Source organism: Melozone crissalis, unplaced genomic scaffold (genome assembly GCF_028551555.1).
Source record: "Melozone crissalis strain CALT ecotype California unplaced genomic scaffold, PUWL_Pcris_2 ptg000034l_1, whole genome shotgun sequence".
Taxonomy (NCBI): domain Eukaryota; kingdom Metazoa; phylum Chordata; class Aves; order Passeriformes; family Passerellidae; genus Melozone; species Melozone crissalis.
The window spans coordinates 4,717,277-4,731,761 of record NW_026535812.1 but is presented as its reverse complement, the minus strand read 5'-3'; the positions used below and the strand labels follow the sequence as shown (position 1 = coordinate 4,731,761).

The 14,485-nt window shown below is 47.0% G+C and overlaps 1 protein-coding gene across 3 annotated transcripts in view; it reads right to left on the bottom strand.

Moving 5' to 3' along the window:
• FARP2 (FERM, ARH/RhoGEF and pleckstrin domain protein 2) overlaps positions 1 to 14,485 on the bottom strand; it is a 77,686-nt gene that overhangs the window by 4,569 nt on the left and 58,632 nt on the right. For 2 of the 3 annotated variants that reach the window (XM_054283087.1, XM_054283088.1), the window contains exons 16-25: positions 14,097 to 14,230; positions 13,153 to 13,234; positions 11,110 to 11,347; positions 9,280 to 9,410; positions 8,453 to 8,521; positions 7,976 to 8,065; positions 7,247 to 7,329; positions 5,019 to 5,137; positions 4,105 to 4,268; positions 765 to 872 (exon numbers count right to left, since the gene is read on the bottom strand). In XM_054283087.1, coding sequence (XP_054139062.1) covers positions 765 to 872; positions 4,105 to 4,268; positions 5,019 to 5,137; positions 7,247 to 7,329; positions 7,976 to 8,065; positions 8,453 to 8,521; positions 9,280 to 9,410; positions 11,110 to 11,347; positions 13,153 to 13,234; positions 14,097 to 14,230 — 1,218 coding nt within the window. Of the gene's footprint in view, positions 1 to 764; positions 873 to 1,427; positions 1,568 to 4,104; positions 4,269 to 5,018; positions 5,138 to 7,246; positions 7,330 to 7,975; positions 8,066 to 8,452; positions 8,522 to 9,279; positions 9,411 to 11,109; positions 11,348 to 13,152; positions 13,235 to 14,096; positions 14,231 to 14,485 lie in introns of all 3 variants that reach the window. The other variant, XM_054283089.1, reaches the window with a different exon arrangement.

The window sequence follows — 14,485 nt, the reverse complement described above, 5'->3', positions numbered from 1 at the left end:
CAGATCCTCATCTCTTCCCTCATCCTGGGACCCCTGTGAACACATCACAGGTTATCACAGTTTATTTGGTTAATAAGATGAAAGAATTGCACTGCACCATGGTTCATTATCAAGCAGGTGCTGGATGCACCATGGGCAGAAAAACCCCTGGGGCCTGTCAGGCTGAGCTGAAGCCCAGCACAGAGAGAAGTGGGCAAAGGCCCAGAGGCTGCTGTGTCCCTCACAGCCCTCAGTCACTGCATGAGGAGACATTTCCCCCTCAATCACAGAAGTTCAGTACCATCAGAACTGGAAATTCTGACTAAGTTCCACAAGAAGCGTGTTGTCATCTTATCACAGGGGTTCCACACTGTTGTCTCCTATCACAAAAGTTTCAAACCTCCTTGGTATTTCTCATGGTCAGCTCCTCAGAGCACTGACTCTTCTTCACAAAGCAGCCAACTGACTCCAGTTCCCTTCTCACCCAGCCACCCCACTCTTTTATAGCACTCTTCTTCTCATTGCTTACAGCTGTGGCCTGTTAAAGTCAGACCTGTTCTTAATCTTTGATAATTGGCCCAGCTGCAACTCCTTAGGGGTAAGATTACTTTCTACACTATCTTTGTTTTCTTATATTCTATCCCCCTACAGAAGTGCCCACAGCCTTTCAGAGCCCAGCTTCATTATGAATTACCTCCTCTTCCCCTGGACTGTCCCTCAAACAGCAGTGATTGAAAGCCCAGGATCCCCAGATGCCCCCAGGACCCTGCCCATCACCCCCTCACCTGGTGTGTCTTGTAGAAGAACAAGCAGAAGTTGGTGAAGACCACCCACAGTTTCTGCCAGCCATTGCTGTTCTTGAATTTCCTCAGCAGATACCCAGAGAGCTGGTTCTGGCACAGAAGGAGAAGAGAATTCCCTGAAGTCACAGGCTGCCATCCTGCTGCAGCCCAGCCCTGCTCCTGTCCCCTCACCCAGGCATGGTGACAGCCACCAGGGTCCCTCCCTTCCAGTCACCCTTTCTGACATGCAGAAAAGCCACGTGGAACACACTGTGTGAGAAGGGAAACGAAGCAGGGGAGGACACAGAGGGCTGCAGAGCTGGGAGATGAACAACACGTGGCAGCTACACAAAGCAAAGCTGGCATGGAAGGGGCTGCAGGGAGGGGAACACTGCCTTGGTCAGCCAGCAGCACAGGGAAACCCCTGGCATGGAATGGCAGCACAGGAATTTTGTACTTTGGGAAAAAGACAGGATTTGTGGCAGATTTACAGAGAGAACCATTTTTTTGAGGCATAAACAGGAGGAAATCCTCTCTTAACAGGGCAGTGACACACCTCTGCCTCTGAGGATGGGGACCCTCACGTGAGCAGTTAGGAAGCAGGACATTTTCCTGGGCATCCCAGGGCTCCTCCCCAGCAGCACAACATGTGAGAGGCATCTTTACCTGGATCATGCACAAGTAATCAGACAGGGAAAGGCTCTGGTTCCGGTACCAACAAACATGGGTGATTGTGTTGGGCCGTTGGGCCTGGCCCAGCAAATAGCGAGGAGGAAGCTCTGGAGAAACAGCAAGAGAGCAGAAAACTGAGCAGAAAAAGGGGGAGAGAAAGAGAAAAACAGAATGTTAGGGTGAGAGGAGTGATGCAAGAAAGGTGGCTGTCAAAGGAAAATGGATTGTGAGAAAAATGACGGTGTTAGAACATGGAACAGGTCAGAGTGAGCGAGTGCAGGAATCACACATTCCATCCCAGAGCCTGCAGCAGGCTGGGCTTGTTATCCATGCACAGAACTGCCAAATGGTGCCTTTCCCCAGGTGTCAGCAGGGAAAGGCCTGGCCCCTCCAACAGAAACCACAACTCTGCCAGCTCAAGTGCCCAATGTCTGTACATCAAGCCCAGCTCACACCTACAGCACTTCCCTACCAAGCTGATCCACAAGGTCTCTGTCAGAAAAACACAGGAGCTCCAGTGCCCAAACTTTTAACTCCACCTGAACAAGTGCCTCAGGAGCAGAGCAGGACAGGCAGGCACAGACACAGCTGCAGCCTCCTGCCCCATTGTTTTGTCAGGTTAGTGACTTCCTTTTCCAGTCCATGTTATTTAGGGTCCTTCCCATTTCTGGAAGTCTTCCCAGCCTCCAGGCAGGTGTCCTGCCCTGCCAAACTGCTGCCTAAAGTAAAACCAGAGCTGCTGCAAGCAGTGTAAGGAGTGCTGAGCTGATCAGCCTCGAAATCTGCAGGATTCAGTGCCCAAATGTGCCACCAGTGCTGCCCTGCACTGTGGGGAACAGCCAGACTGCAGGAACCAGTGGCTCACAGAACCCCAAAAAGGTTTGGGTTGGAAGAGATCCTAGAGCTCATGTGGTTCCAACCCCTGCCATGGGCAGGGACCCCTTCCTCTAGACCAGGCTGCTCAGACTCCCATCCAACCTGGCCTTGGACACCTCCATAATCAACATCTCTGCTCAGCATAGAATGATGCTGCCATGAAAGGACACTTGGCTGCTCAGTCCTGCCAGCAAGGGAAGGGCAGAGAATTCCAACTGAATTCCCCCTTCTAAATTCTGGGTGCAGCACAGCAGCTAACCAGAGCTCAGTACAGCACAGTCAGTCTCTAAAGGAAAATATCATGGAGAGGGGACCATTATAATCACAGAACCATTAAGGCTGGAAAAGACCTCCAAGATCATAAATTTGACTTATGACCAAATTCAACTTGACAATTTAGCAAAGGGCCATATCCACACATTCTCTGAACATTTCTGGGGATAGTGACCCCACCACTGCCCTGGGCAGCCTGTTCCAATGCTTAACCACTCTTTTTGTGAAGAAATTCCTCCTGATTCCCAACCTGAACCTCCACTGTGCAGCTTGAGGCCATTCCCTCTTGTCCTGTCCTTGTTTCCTGGGAGCAGATCCCAACTCCCACCTGGCTGTACCCTCCTGTCAGGAGTTATGGAAAGCCAGAAGGTCCCCCCTGTGGATGCCATGGCACAGAGAGAAACAGCAAGCATTTCTCACAGCAGCTTGTGAAAAGTTTTAGGGAGCTGGAAAGATGTGATAACTTGTTGACTATAAACAATTTGCAAGTTGTGGTTTTCTACTTTATTTTTCTGTTCCTCTCAAGGACAGTGTGTGAGAAAGATGTTTCTGTTAGTCAGCCAATAGAACAGAATCTGTTGTACCACTCTGTCACAGACATCTTTTTATGAAAAATTCTTTCCTTAGGATTTTTCCTCCTGAGAAGCTGGGAGGCCTCAGGAGCAAAATGCAAACAATGGTTATCTGCTGCTGTGGAATGCAACAGGTGCATCTGTGATTGGTCTCATGTGGTTGTTTCTAATTAATGGCCAATCACAGTCCAGCTGGCTCAGGCTCTCTGTCCAAGCCACAAGCCTTTGTTATCATTCCTTTCTATTCTTAGCTACCCTTCTGGTGAAACCCTTTTCTTCTATTCATTTAGTATAGTTTTAATGTAATATATATCACAAAATAATAAATCAGCCTTCTGAAACATGGAGTCAGATCCTCATCTCTTCCCTCATCCAAGAACCCCTGTGAGCACTGACACACCACTCTATAAAAACCACGCGGTTCTTTTGAATAAAGCCTTCTTTGCTTTTTCTAAAAAAAAAAGCTAAAAAAACCCCAAAAAACAGACAAAAAACCCACAAAAACCACCCCCCTGAGCCTCCTTTTCTCCAGGTTGAGCCCCTCCAGCTGCTCCTGGTGCTCCAGACCCTGCCCCAGCTCCATTGTCATTCCCTGGACATGCTCCAGCCCCTCCTTCTTGTGGTGAGGGTCCCAAAACTGAGCCCAGGATTAGAGGTGCACCAGCAGTGCCCAGCAGTGCAGCAGCAGTGCCAGTGCCCAGCAGTGCAGCAGCAGTGCCACTGCTCAGTGCCCCAGCAAAGCAGGGTGACACCCAAAGGAGAATTCAGCCCCAGCACATCCTGGATTTCTTTTAAACCTTCCCCGCTTTGTTCCTGCTGCCCAAGCCAAGCCCTGCTGCACGGAGAGCAGACACACAGACAGCCAGACAGGGGGACAGCATGCACAGGTGGGAGTGCCCGGGCTCTCCCTGGCTGAGAGGGGGCACAGGGGCCAGGGCTGGCCCGGGTACCTCGACGGCCGCGCTGTGGTCGGCCATGGAGACGCTGGTGCTGCGGTACCAGCACACGTGCACCGTGGTGTTGGCACGGGGCTGGCTCTGCCTGTCCAGGGAGCTACGGGAGGAGTGAATGTCATCTTCTGACTCCTGCTCTACTGACACCTCATCTGAGGATCCTGGGGAGGAGAACGGGGCAGCGGTTTAAGTAAACTGTGCAATAGAAAAGTGAGAGAAGCTGGGATGCCTGAGAAAGGTTTTCTCTTGCCATGTCCAGTTTAAGTATGTCACACTGAACTGGTTACACAGCTCCTGCACCACTCTGAGCACATCAGTCTGGGTTTCAACTCAGTTCTGCCTGAGGCAGCTGGCTCACAGGATCAAAGGATGGTCTGGGTTGGAAGGGACCTTAAAGCTCATCATTCCAACCCCCTGCCACGGGCAGGGACACATTCCACTAGATTAAAATCACAGAGTGGTCTGAGTAGTGCTGTGACAGACCTACAGAGGTCTCCAAGAAAAAATACTCCATGTTTCAGCACAGCCATAACACCCCCAGACAGGCACAGGAACACTGGGCTGTAAAAGCTGACCTCCAGAGACTCTACATTTTGGACAAAAAAACTCACCACATAATTAAAGTGAGAAAAAGCTATGTGAGGGTTTTTAGGATTTTATAAAGTCCCTTTATAAGGGATCTTATAAAATTAACAACTCTGCAATGGGAGCATCTCTGCTGCATTTAAAGCTGCCTTGAACATCAGTCTGGGAAGACAAGCATATCTCTTTTAATTAAAACCAAAGCCCAATTAATTCTCCATCATCATATGAACTATAAAAATCTGTCATTTATGCCATCAAACTCACAAAAGGAAAAGCAGAAAGGACAGGACAAGTGCTGCCTTCAGGGGGCAGGGAACAGCACTTACTGTTGGAGCGGTTGCAGACAGAATTTTCCAGAAGCATCTCAGATTTCTCTGTGGATTTCTTGGCCATCTCAATGGCCACATTCAGGTCTTCCATCCACTTGCCCATCTCCAGGCGGGTGCTGCAAGGGAAGCAGAGGCAGTGGGCATCTCAAGGGAAGCAGAGGCAGTGGGCATCTGCCAGCCCAGGGCTGTGCCCTGCTGCTGAAGGCACAGATCACTGCCCAAAACAAGGGGCAGTATCCTTCCATTAGATAAACAAAACCAAAACTAGAATTCCTCCAAAGCTGGAGCTTTCCAGAGAGGAAACTGACCTCATGCAGCCTCCACCTTTGCAATCAAGCCTTGAAACAAGACTAAACTAACAATTAAACACTTGGACTCAACAGCAAATAAAATGAACAGACAGCAGGCAGGGGCAGGAGAGAATTCTGGAGATGGGGGATATGAGCCATATTTTTTTGAAGGATAAATGGCAGCCTGAAGCACAGCCCATCTTTTTAAGAGCACCTGACATCTCAAGCCAGTAAAACCCAGAGCACAGAAAGATGAAACCTCCTTCCCCCCTCCCAGGATCCTACAAGGTGAGACCTTCACAGCCCTTCAAGGTGTATCTGTATCCACAGGGATGCAACAGTGGAAGTTTAGGCTTTAGACACAGCCTCAATATTTCTTTGTTTTGGTAACCACCTCTTTTTTCTGAAAGTTTTTAACTTAGACTGAAAATTCCACACGTGGTCTAAGCCTAGCAGCAATTTTTATTTTTGACAGGTAACCTTTGAGCTATTTTAAAGTCATGACAAGGTAAAAAATCTATTTATTTTTCCAAATTTAGGAATCTTTCAAGCACCTTAGACTCACAGCTGCTGAGAAATGGTTGATCTTAAAAGAAAAATGCATTCTCAGGTGTTAGGTTGGAATTTTAAAAAATACATCTGCATACCAAAGGTATTTGCTCCTGTGCCATTACACACCTGGTTTATAAATATACTGTAGTGGTTATTTTTCAAGAACAGGTCAGCAAGCAGTAAAACCCCTATGATTTAAGGCTGAGATTTAGTGCTCCCACCCTGCATCATTGGAATTCCTGATTCCAGCTGGGTTTTCACAGCAGACTTGCAGAAAGACAAAAACTCCTAAAGCTGATCCTGACACCAGGTGTAGGAGCCACCCTAATTACAAAAAGGCACCAAACTCACTGCTCAGGGATATCTGAGGCTGAAAATTGATTGTTTTGTTTTTATTTCTAAGGCAGCCTTTAATTTTCCCCCAGCTTCCTCCATGAGATTCTGCAGGAACTCTCCCCTCCTCACAGCAATTCATATGTTCTGAATTTTCATTCTAAAATATTTGTATGTTTAGATTTTTGTCTCCTGAAGTGGTTTGAAGGATGACAATGGCAATTCCCAAATATACAAACACAATGGCAAACTTATTGCTGCTGTTTGTGCTTTGGGTCAGACAGAAACACAGAATCACAGGATGGTTTGTGTGGGAAGGGACCTTAAATCTCATCTCACCCCACCCCATGAGGGCAGGGACACCTCCCACTGTCCCAGGTTGCTCCAAGCCCCATCCAGCCTGGCCTTGGACACTTCCAGGGATCCAGGGGCAGCCACAGCTGCTCTGGGAAGCTGTGCCAGGGCCTGCCCACCCTCACAGGGAGGAATTCCTTCCCAATATCCCATCTAACCCAGCCCTGTGGCAGTGGGAAACCATTTCCCCTTGTCCTGTCCCTACAGGCCCTTATCCAAAGTCTTTTTGCATTTTCCTTGTTGGGTCCTTCAGGCTTGCAAGGCCACAATTTGGTCACCCTAGAGCTTCTCTCCTCCAGGTGAACAATGCCAGCTGTGCCAGCCTTTCCTCCCAGCAGAGCTGCTCCATCCCTCTGCTCACCCTGGTGCCTCCTCTGGGCTCTCTCCAGCAGCTCCAGCTCCTTCCTGTGCTGGGCCCCAGGGCTGGGGCAGCTCTGCAGGTGGGGTCTCACCTGAGCAGGGCAGAGGGGCACAATCCCAACCCCTTTCCTGCTGCCCACCCTGGGACCAGCCCTGGATAAACTAACTGCTCCTTCCCAATATTCAACACTGAAAAAGGAGTTGTGAAGAGTCCTGGGCATATTTTGCAGTCCAGAGGATTTAAAAGAAAACGAAACACCCGTCTGGCTCTGCACCACTTGAGCAGTAACTTTCTGGAGAAGGAAACCCTCAAAGCCACAGGAAAAGCAGGATTACCTGGCTGCCACCACTATGGTTTTCTGTGCAGAATAGATTGTGAAGCAGTGTGGGACAGACCATTCATTCTCACTCTCCTCCACCTGCAGGAAAAGAAAAGATTTTTCTCATAAAAACACTAAAACTGTCCTGTGCTGGCTGGGACTGGAGTCAAATAGGATCCCAACCCTGCTGCAGGGAGTGCAGAACAGCAACTCTCTGATGAATACCAGCTACTTTCAAGTCTATTTTGGCTCTCTATGAAAATCTATGGTGTGTTTCTACTGCAGGGGCACAGCAGCACTTCCAGCAGGACAGGGAAAGGAAGGGTTGGAGCAGATTTGGCTCATTACTCACCGGGGGGTCAAGCACTATCAGCTGCAAACCAAAGACAGAAAGAACAATCCTGTTAGAAAAGGTGTGGGGAGGCAGGAGCATTGATTACATGCCCAGCTGTGTGCAAGGGGACAAAACACCAGGATAAATAAATCCCTATTTCCAGATCAGCCTCTCACAGCAGTGTGAAAATGAATGGGCAACAGGGTGTGCTCCAGCTGTTCTGCTAATGTGGAAGGAACAGACTCATCACCTGCAGATAAACAAAACTCTGTTTGACACACATCAAGGTCCAAGTGTTGCTGAGACCTGCCTTGGAGCAGTTTGTGGCTTTGGTCCTCCTGAAGGAATTCCTCAGCCTGCCTTAGGCAAAGCCATTTCCTTAACCCTGTGGTGCAACATGGAACCACTTACCAACATGCCATGCAGAGAGAGGTGTCCGTGGATTTTGAACTGATTTGTCCCTGTGACCCCTTTGCTTGTGTACAGTAACATATCTGAGAACTGCAAAGGCAGGAAGAGAACAATCAGTGCTCTGAGAGCAGCAGGCAGGGCCAAGGATTTTTTTACATCTCCTTGAAAATCTGTTGTTTAAAGGCCACTGTAGATGCATGAAAAATGCCATTTCTCAGTCAGCCAACTACCCTTCCAACCTCTTTTTTGTTTACTTATAAAAGAGGAAATAAATTTTTAAATTCTGTTAAAACTCTGTGCAATTAAGGAACCAAGTTGACCAGAGAGTAGTACCACAACCACACCCTCTAAAAACATTGCTTAGAGTGAGTTTTCAGTCTCAGGTGCTGATTTTAAGCACAAGCACATAAAAACACACTTCCCTAACAACTTTATCTTGAAGAATTTGGGTTTATAAAAGTCAGGAGCAGCACCCACCAGAAAGAACATCCTCTGCTGTAAGCCCTTCTTAGTGAGCTTGTACAAGCAACCTTCCCGGATGAACTCCTGCAGTGGAAAAGAAAAAATTGAACAATGTTTGATCTTTCCTGACTTGAAGGAATTTTATTTTCATCCCAGAGTACACAGATGTTGATTGGTGCCCAGCAATGACCACTAACAGATTTCTTGGAGGCCCAATGACACTTTCCTTCCTTTTTTGTGACATGAATCAGCTCCTTGCTGCAGCCAGCATTTAAATCAGTGAAGGAAGAGAAGGGAAAGGAGCAGAATTCCTGTTGGACACCAGCAGTTCACCTATCACACTTACATCCCACTGCAGTGACTGCCAGAGCATCCCCAAAGCCCATGCGATGCTCCTGTATCTATGCCCAGTACATCTATCAAAAACAAAGAAACAAAAATCCAGGCAGGAACTGCACAAACTCCTGTAACACAGAGGCACCCACACCAGCTCAGCCCATGCTGTGCTCTCACCATCCCTGTGCCCTCTGAGTTTGCACCAGGCAGACTCAAGCAGAGCTGGGAGTGCATTTCCAGCAGGACACAGCAGTTCCCAGTCACTCACAGCACCCAGCATACCCAGTATCTGTACTGGGAACACAAAACTGCAGCCAGAGTTTAAACAGAATCTTTCTGATCAGAATACCACCAAGGGGATGATCCACCATCCATGGCATTCACTAAGAGACAGTTACATGAAGTTACACAGACCAGAGGGGCAGTGATGGCAAATCCTCACTTCAAAGGCACTTCCTTGGAAATAAAACCACCAAAGGCTCTACAAACTCAGCAGAGGCACTTACCCTGCCAGATGCTGTGAGATTGTCCACCCCAATCAGGTCATGCTGCAGCTCTGTAAGCTTCTGGAAGTTTTCCAGGCGGATGAGGCTGTGCTGCAGCTGGGAGGTCATTTCTGTGACTTCCTTCAGGGCATCTGTGTGGAGAACAGCATCAATGGGATCAGAGCAGAGCAACCCAGGCCACCAATTTCACCCCTGCAAAACTGAATCTGAAACTTAGATCTGAAATTTATAGCCAATTCTAGAACAGAATGGTTCATATGGAAGGAATCTACAATGTCCAATTGCCAATTTAAGTGTATTCTGAGAAAGGTAAAAAGAGCAAGTGATTTCACAGCATTTCCTATGCTTGTGGAGATTATTGTGTATCTGAGATTTTGCTTAAACAAAAAATATTTACCATGCAGCTGAAAGTAAATGAAAAAAATCAAACTATTTCTGCCAAAAATTACTTTGCCATGAATGGACTTTACTACACACACTTCTGATGCTGCAAAACAAGCATTTTTGGTCACATTTTTACATCTAAATGACAAAAAGATTGTAAAAAAACTCCTCTTTTTTTTTTTCCCCTGCTAGGAAACTAGAAAAGGACTAATTTTCCATCTTTGGGATGCATCATGAGAAACCCACTTCCTGGAATACCAGGAAAAAGAAGCACTTACATTGAATTTATGAACATAACTGAAAACAAGTGAAGCTAAGTGTTCAAGGCCAGGCTGGACAGGGCTCTGAGCATCCTGATCTAGCAAAATTATCACTGTCCATAGTGGAAAGGGAATGAGCTGAGTTTTAAGCTTCCTTTTAACCCAAACCATTCTGAGATTCTATGAGTGTATAATTTTGTGTTCCCAGGGCACAGGCAGAGTTTTGATGTCCATGGGGAGGGTGCTGCCAGCAGGACAGGGCTGGGCTGTTGGAGCCATGGGGGTAGGACAGTTGGGACAGACAGAGATGAGAGATCTCTGCAGCCACGTCAGGAACTTGGGGTTCATTGCAAAGGGCCTGGGTGCAGGGCCCTGCTGGGATTTGGGGTTCATTGCAAAGGGCCTGGGTGCAGGGCCCTGCTGGGATTTGGGGTTTATTGCAAAGGGCCTGGGTGCAGGGCCCTGCTGGGATTTGGGGTTTATTGCAAAGGGCCTGGGTGCAGGGCCCTGCTGGGATTTGGGGTTCATTGCAAAGGGCCTGGGTGCAGGGCCCTGCTGGGATTTGGGGTTTATTGCAAAGGGCCTGGGTGCAGGGCCCTGCTGGGATTTGGGGTTTATTGCAAAGGGCCTGGGTGCAGGGCCCTGCTGGGAGCTGCCAGGCACAGCTCAGAGCAGGCCCGAGAGAAGAGAGGGGTAGAGAGGATGACAGGGTAAGAGGGTAAGAGTATAAGGGAGTAAAAAAGGTTAGAGAGTAAAAAGGTAAGAGAGCATGAGGTTCCCATTACAATACAATAAATCTTCTATGTTGAATATTCTAATTCTCACTATCCAATCTAGTACAAAACACAAATCCTACAGCATTTACATACAGCCTGTAAGAATCATTACATTACCACACTGTGTTACATTTTAAACCCTAAAAACTCCTCTTTGGGCCCCTTCTGCCAAGCTGTAGGGTCTGCTCTGACCCTTGGAGCTGTCAGCAAGCAGAGGGCGTTGTTCCATCAAAAGGGGATTACCTTCAGTCTGGCCACACCATTGTTTTCCAGTTGTTCAGTAACTGAGGTATCTCAAAGCTTGCTTTCATTTCAATCTCACAGTTTCTATATTCTCAAAATCTTTTGCCACACAATCATATTTCTAAGGCTTTCCTGTTGCACCTTCCCCACACTGGGCGCTCACTCACTGCGGCAGTCGGCGAAGTCCCGGTGCTCTGCTGTGTAGTGCTTGCACAGCCTCCCCAGGATCAGCTTGTAGTGCATCAGTCTCTGGATGGGTTTGAGCAGAAAGGTGTTGAGGGGCAGGTAGCAAACCTTCTGCAGCTCAAACTCCTTATAAACCATCTCCAGCTTCTTGAGGCGTTTGGTTGCTTTCTCCAGTTCCGTCAGGACCTCGTCGTGTTTCTGCAGGTAACCCGTGAACTCCTGTGGAAATGGACACAAAGTGACTTGGATCAATGGAAAACAGTCTTTCATCATTAAAGGAAGTGGCAGGCAGCTCCTAGTCAAGGTCAAAATAGGTGTTTGTATGGCATTGTGCCTGCTAAGCATACCAAATGCTGGTGATACAAATAGCAGTCCCACACTCCTGCACTCCCATTCAAGCCATTGGTTTTAATTAAATAAATACTCCACTACTGCAGCACTAATGTAACTGTCCCACACAGGCACTCTGTGCCAAATAAAGCTGATTTCATTTCAGAAGAAATTATTCTGCCTTTAAAAAATATGAATATTTTTAAATTAAATGACCTTGTGAATCAAGGTCTCAATAGGGGAGCTAAATAAATAACTTTTCTTTGTTTTCTGCCGAATAACCAACAAACACCTTTTCTCAATGTAAATGTAGGTGGCTAAATAAGCAACAGGTGATACAAAACCTTCCTGCAATTATTTTACCGTGTTTAAAATTGTTTCTCAAAAATAAATAAAGTTACTTCGAGATTGACTGAAAAAGAAAAGTTTTAGATGGGATATTGGAAAGAAATTCTTCCCTGTGAGGGTGGTGTCAGATACCAGAATCTGGTAGTTCATGGCTTAAACATTGTTAGGAACCTTTTTCCTGTTGTATAAAGAAGCTACAGCCACAGAAGCCCAGCCCTCCCTGAAGATGCCTGACTGGAACTTTGGACTGAGAGTTAAGATGCCTTGATAAGACAAAGGGAATGCTATTATTCAATAATCATGGGTCTAGTAGAATAAACAAGGCAGAGGGAAAAGAATGCATGCCCAAGAAAGCCAAACTCAGCAGAAAATCATTCCTGGCTGGGTTTGGGAGGGGGAGGCCATAGCCCATAAAGGTCAGGTTTGCACGGAACCCCCAAACAGGAGGAGAGTTTTGGGTGAGTGGTGAAACCTCTGGTCAGAGGCAGTGAACATCCACCCTCCCTTACACCAAACTGGATCAGTTGTAAAACCCCCCAACCCCAGGATGGTCACATCCATGGGACATGCATGTGGGAGGCAGCTGAGGAGGGGTCTTGATCCATCAAAGACCCCCCAAAGTGCCCCCCACACTCATTCCTGTGGCCTTGCACCACAGGACTGCACGGGATGCAGTGATTCACTCTGCTGCAACAGACTGTGTAAGAGTTGCCCCCTCCAGGGGAGGTACCTGGGCATTCCACCTGGCCTGAGCACATATTTATCCCTATTAATGATTCTATGTTTTGTGGGGGACCCTCACCACCAAGAAGACCAGCTGGACAGGATCATCAGGATGCTGGTGGGATGCACAGAGTGGTGATATTTTATTTAATCTGTCTCTGTCCCTCTCCTTCTGTTCCCCCACCTCTCTTCTATTTCTTTCTCTTCCCTCTCTCTCTCTCTCTGATATTTACTATTAAATAAAGCCCATACTATTGACTTTGGCATATGGTCTCATTGGCACTTCTAATTTTTTTTGCATTTCTAATAATTATAAGAACCAGACCATAACAGGTGGTGAGGCCCTGGCACAGGGTGCCCAGAGCAGCTGTGGCTGCCCTGGATCCCTGGCAGTGTCCAAGGCCAGGCTGGACAGGGCTTGGAGCACCCTGGGGCAGTGGAAGGTGTCCCTGCCCATGACAGGGGGTGGAATGGGATGGGCTTTAAGGCCACTTCCAACCCAAACCCTCCTGGGATTCTGTGATGAATGGAAATATTAACCCTGAGCTCTGATCCTTGACAAAACAAAACCAAACAGAACACCTCAATAATCCCCAAATCCCAGGTCCTGCAGCCTGTGTTACCTTGAGAGCATGCATGTTCCTGAGCATGACATCCCCGATGCGCTGGAAATCCCCCTTCACATGAGCATTGCTCCTGCCTTCCCTGGAACACACATGAGGAGAAAAGGAGAAGGAAACATGCATGGGGGATCAAGAAATTCCTGTTTTCTCCCTCCATCTTCCCTTGTAATTCACAAAAATCTGCAGGCATTTGACATTCTGATTTCACTGTTCAGATTGAGAACATGGTACGTTAAATATGGATGCTGCACAAAACAGCAAACACAAAAGCATGCTTAAAAAACTGAGAAAGGACTAGAAAGGAACTTGTGTGAAAGTCTATTTGAGAGTTTTACACTCCAGACCTCCACATAAACGTCATAACATGAGCCCACCTAATTTTGTGAATTTATTTTTGTTCATACTTTGTTTACGTAGATCACCTCCTTTTGAAAGGGAGTTATACTGTAATATATAACATGGCAGGTCAGGAGAAAAAAATACAAAGTTTAAAAGACTAAAAACATCATCTGTGAAATAAACTGCATTGCAAGAACCAAACTCCCACCTTAATCACAAAAATGTTTCCTAGATTTTCACCTGGAGATTTCATTAAAGATGGGGAAAAAACACATGCATCATCTTTTTGATCTTGTGTTCCTTCTTTTTTCTAAGGTTTAATAACTACTATCAGATTATATCAACAATTGATGATCTTAAAGGTGTTTTCCAAGCTAAATGATTCTGTGATTACAAAACCCTCAGTCTGGTGCACAAGTCATACAACTACAGGATATTATATACAAAGCAAAGATTGGAAAATGGCCTTTGTGCAACATGGTTTGTACTTTTCTCATGGCTTTAATTTCATAAAAGATTTCTCCTTGCTTCTGTTGATGCAGAAATACCAATTGCAGTCTGGTTTTGATGTGAGGATGTAAATAAAGGTCCCCCTGGTCACTTACCAGAGGGAGAGCCTCTGCTCAATCTCCTTCAGGAAGCCTCTGTGGAACTCATAGATGGGGTCAATGTTGGAGAAGAGCAGGGTCATCAGGCCCTCGGGCATGGCATTCTCCTTGATCACAGCACTGCGGAACCACTGCCAGAAAACCAGAAATTCTCATCAATGTCTCTGCTTCAGAAATTCATTGTTAGCATGAAAATTCCTGCTCCTGAAGTGATAGGGGAGGAGAGAGCATGCACAGGGAAAAAGCAGGGAGGAAGAAGTAGTATTTAGGGAAGATGTAATTTGTGAAAAATGGAAAGATGGGATTTTTTTTCTGTGCCAAATATGAGGAAGATGAGGCCCATGGCTGGCTGTGGGCACAAGTTTGTTTCTGAATGCAATGATGGG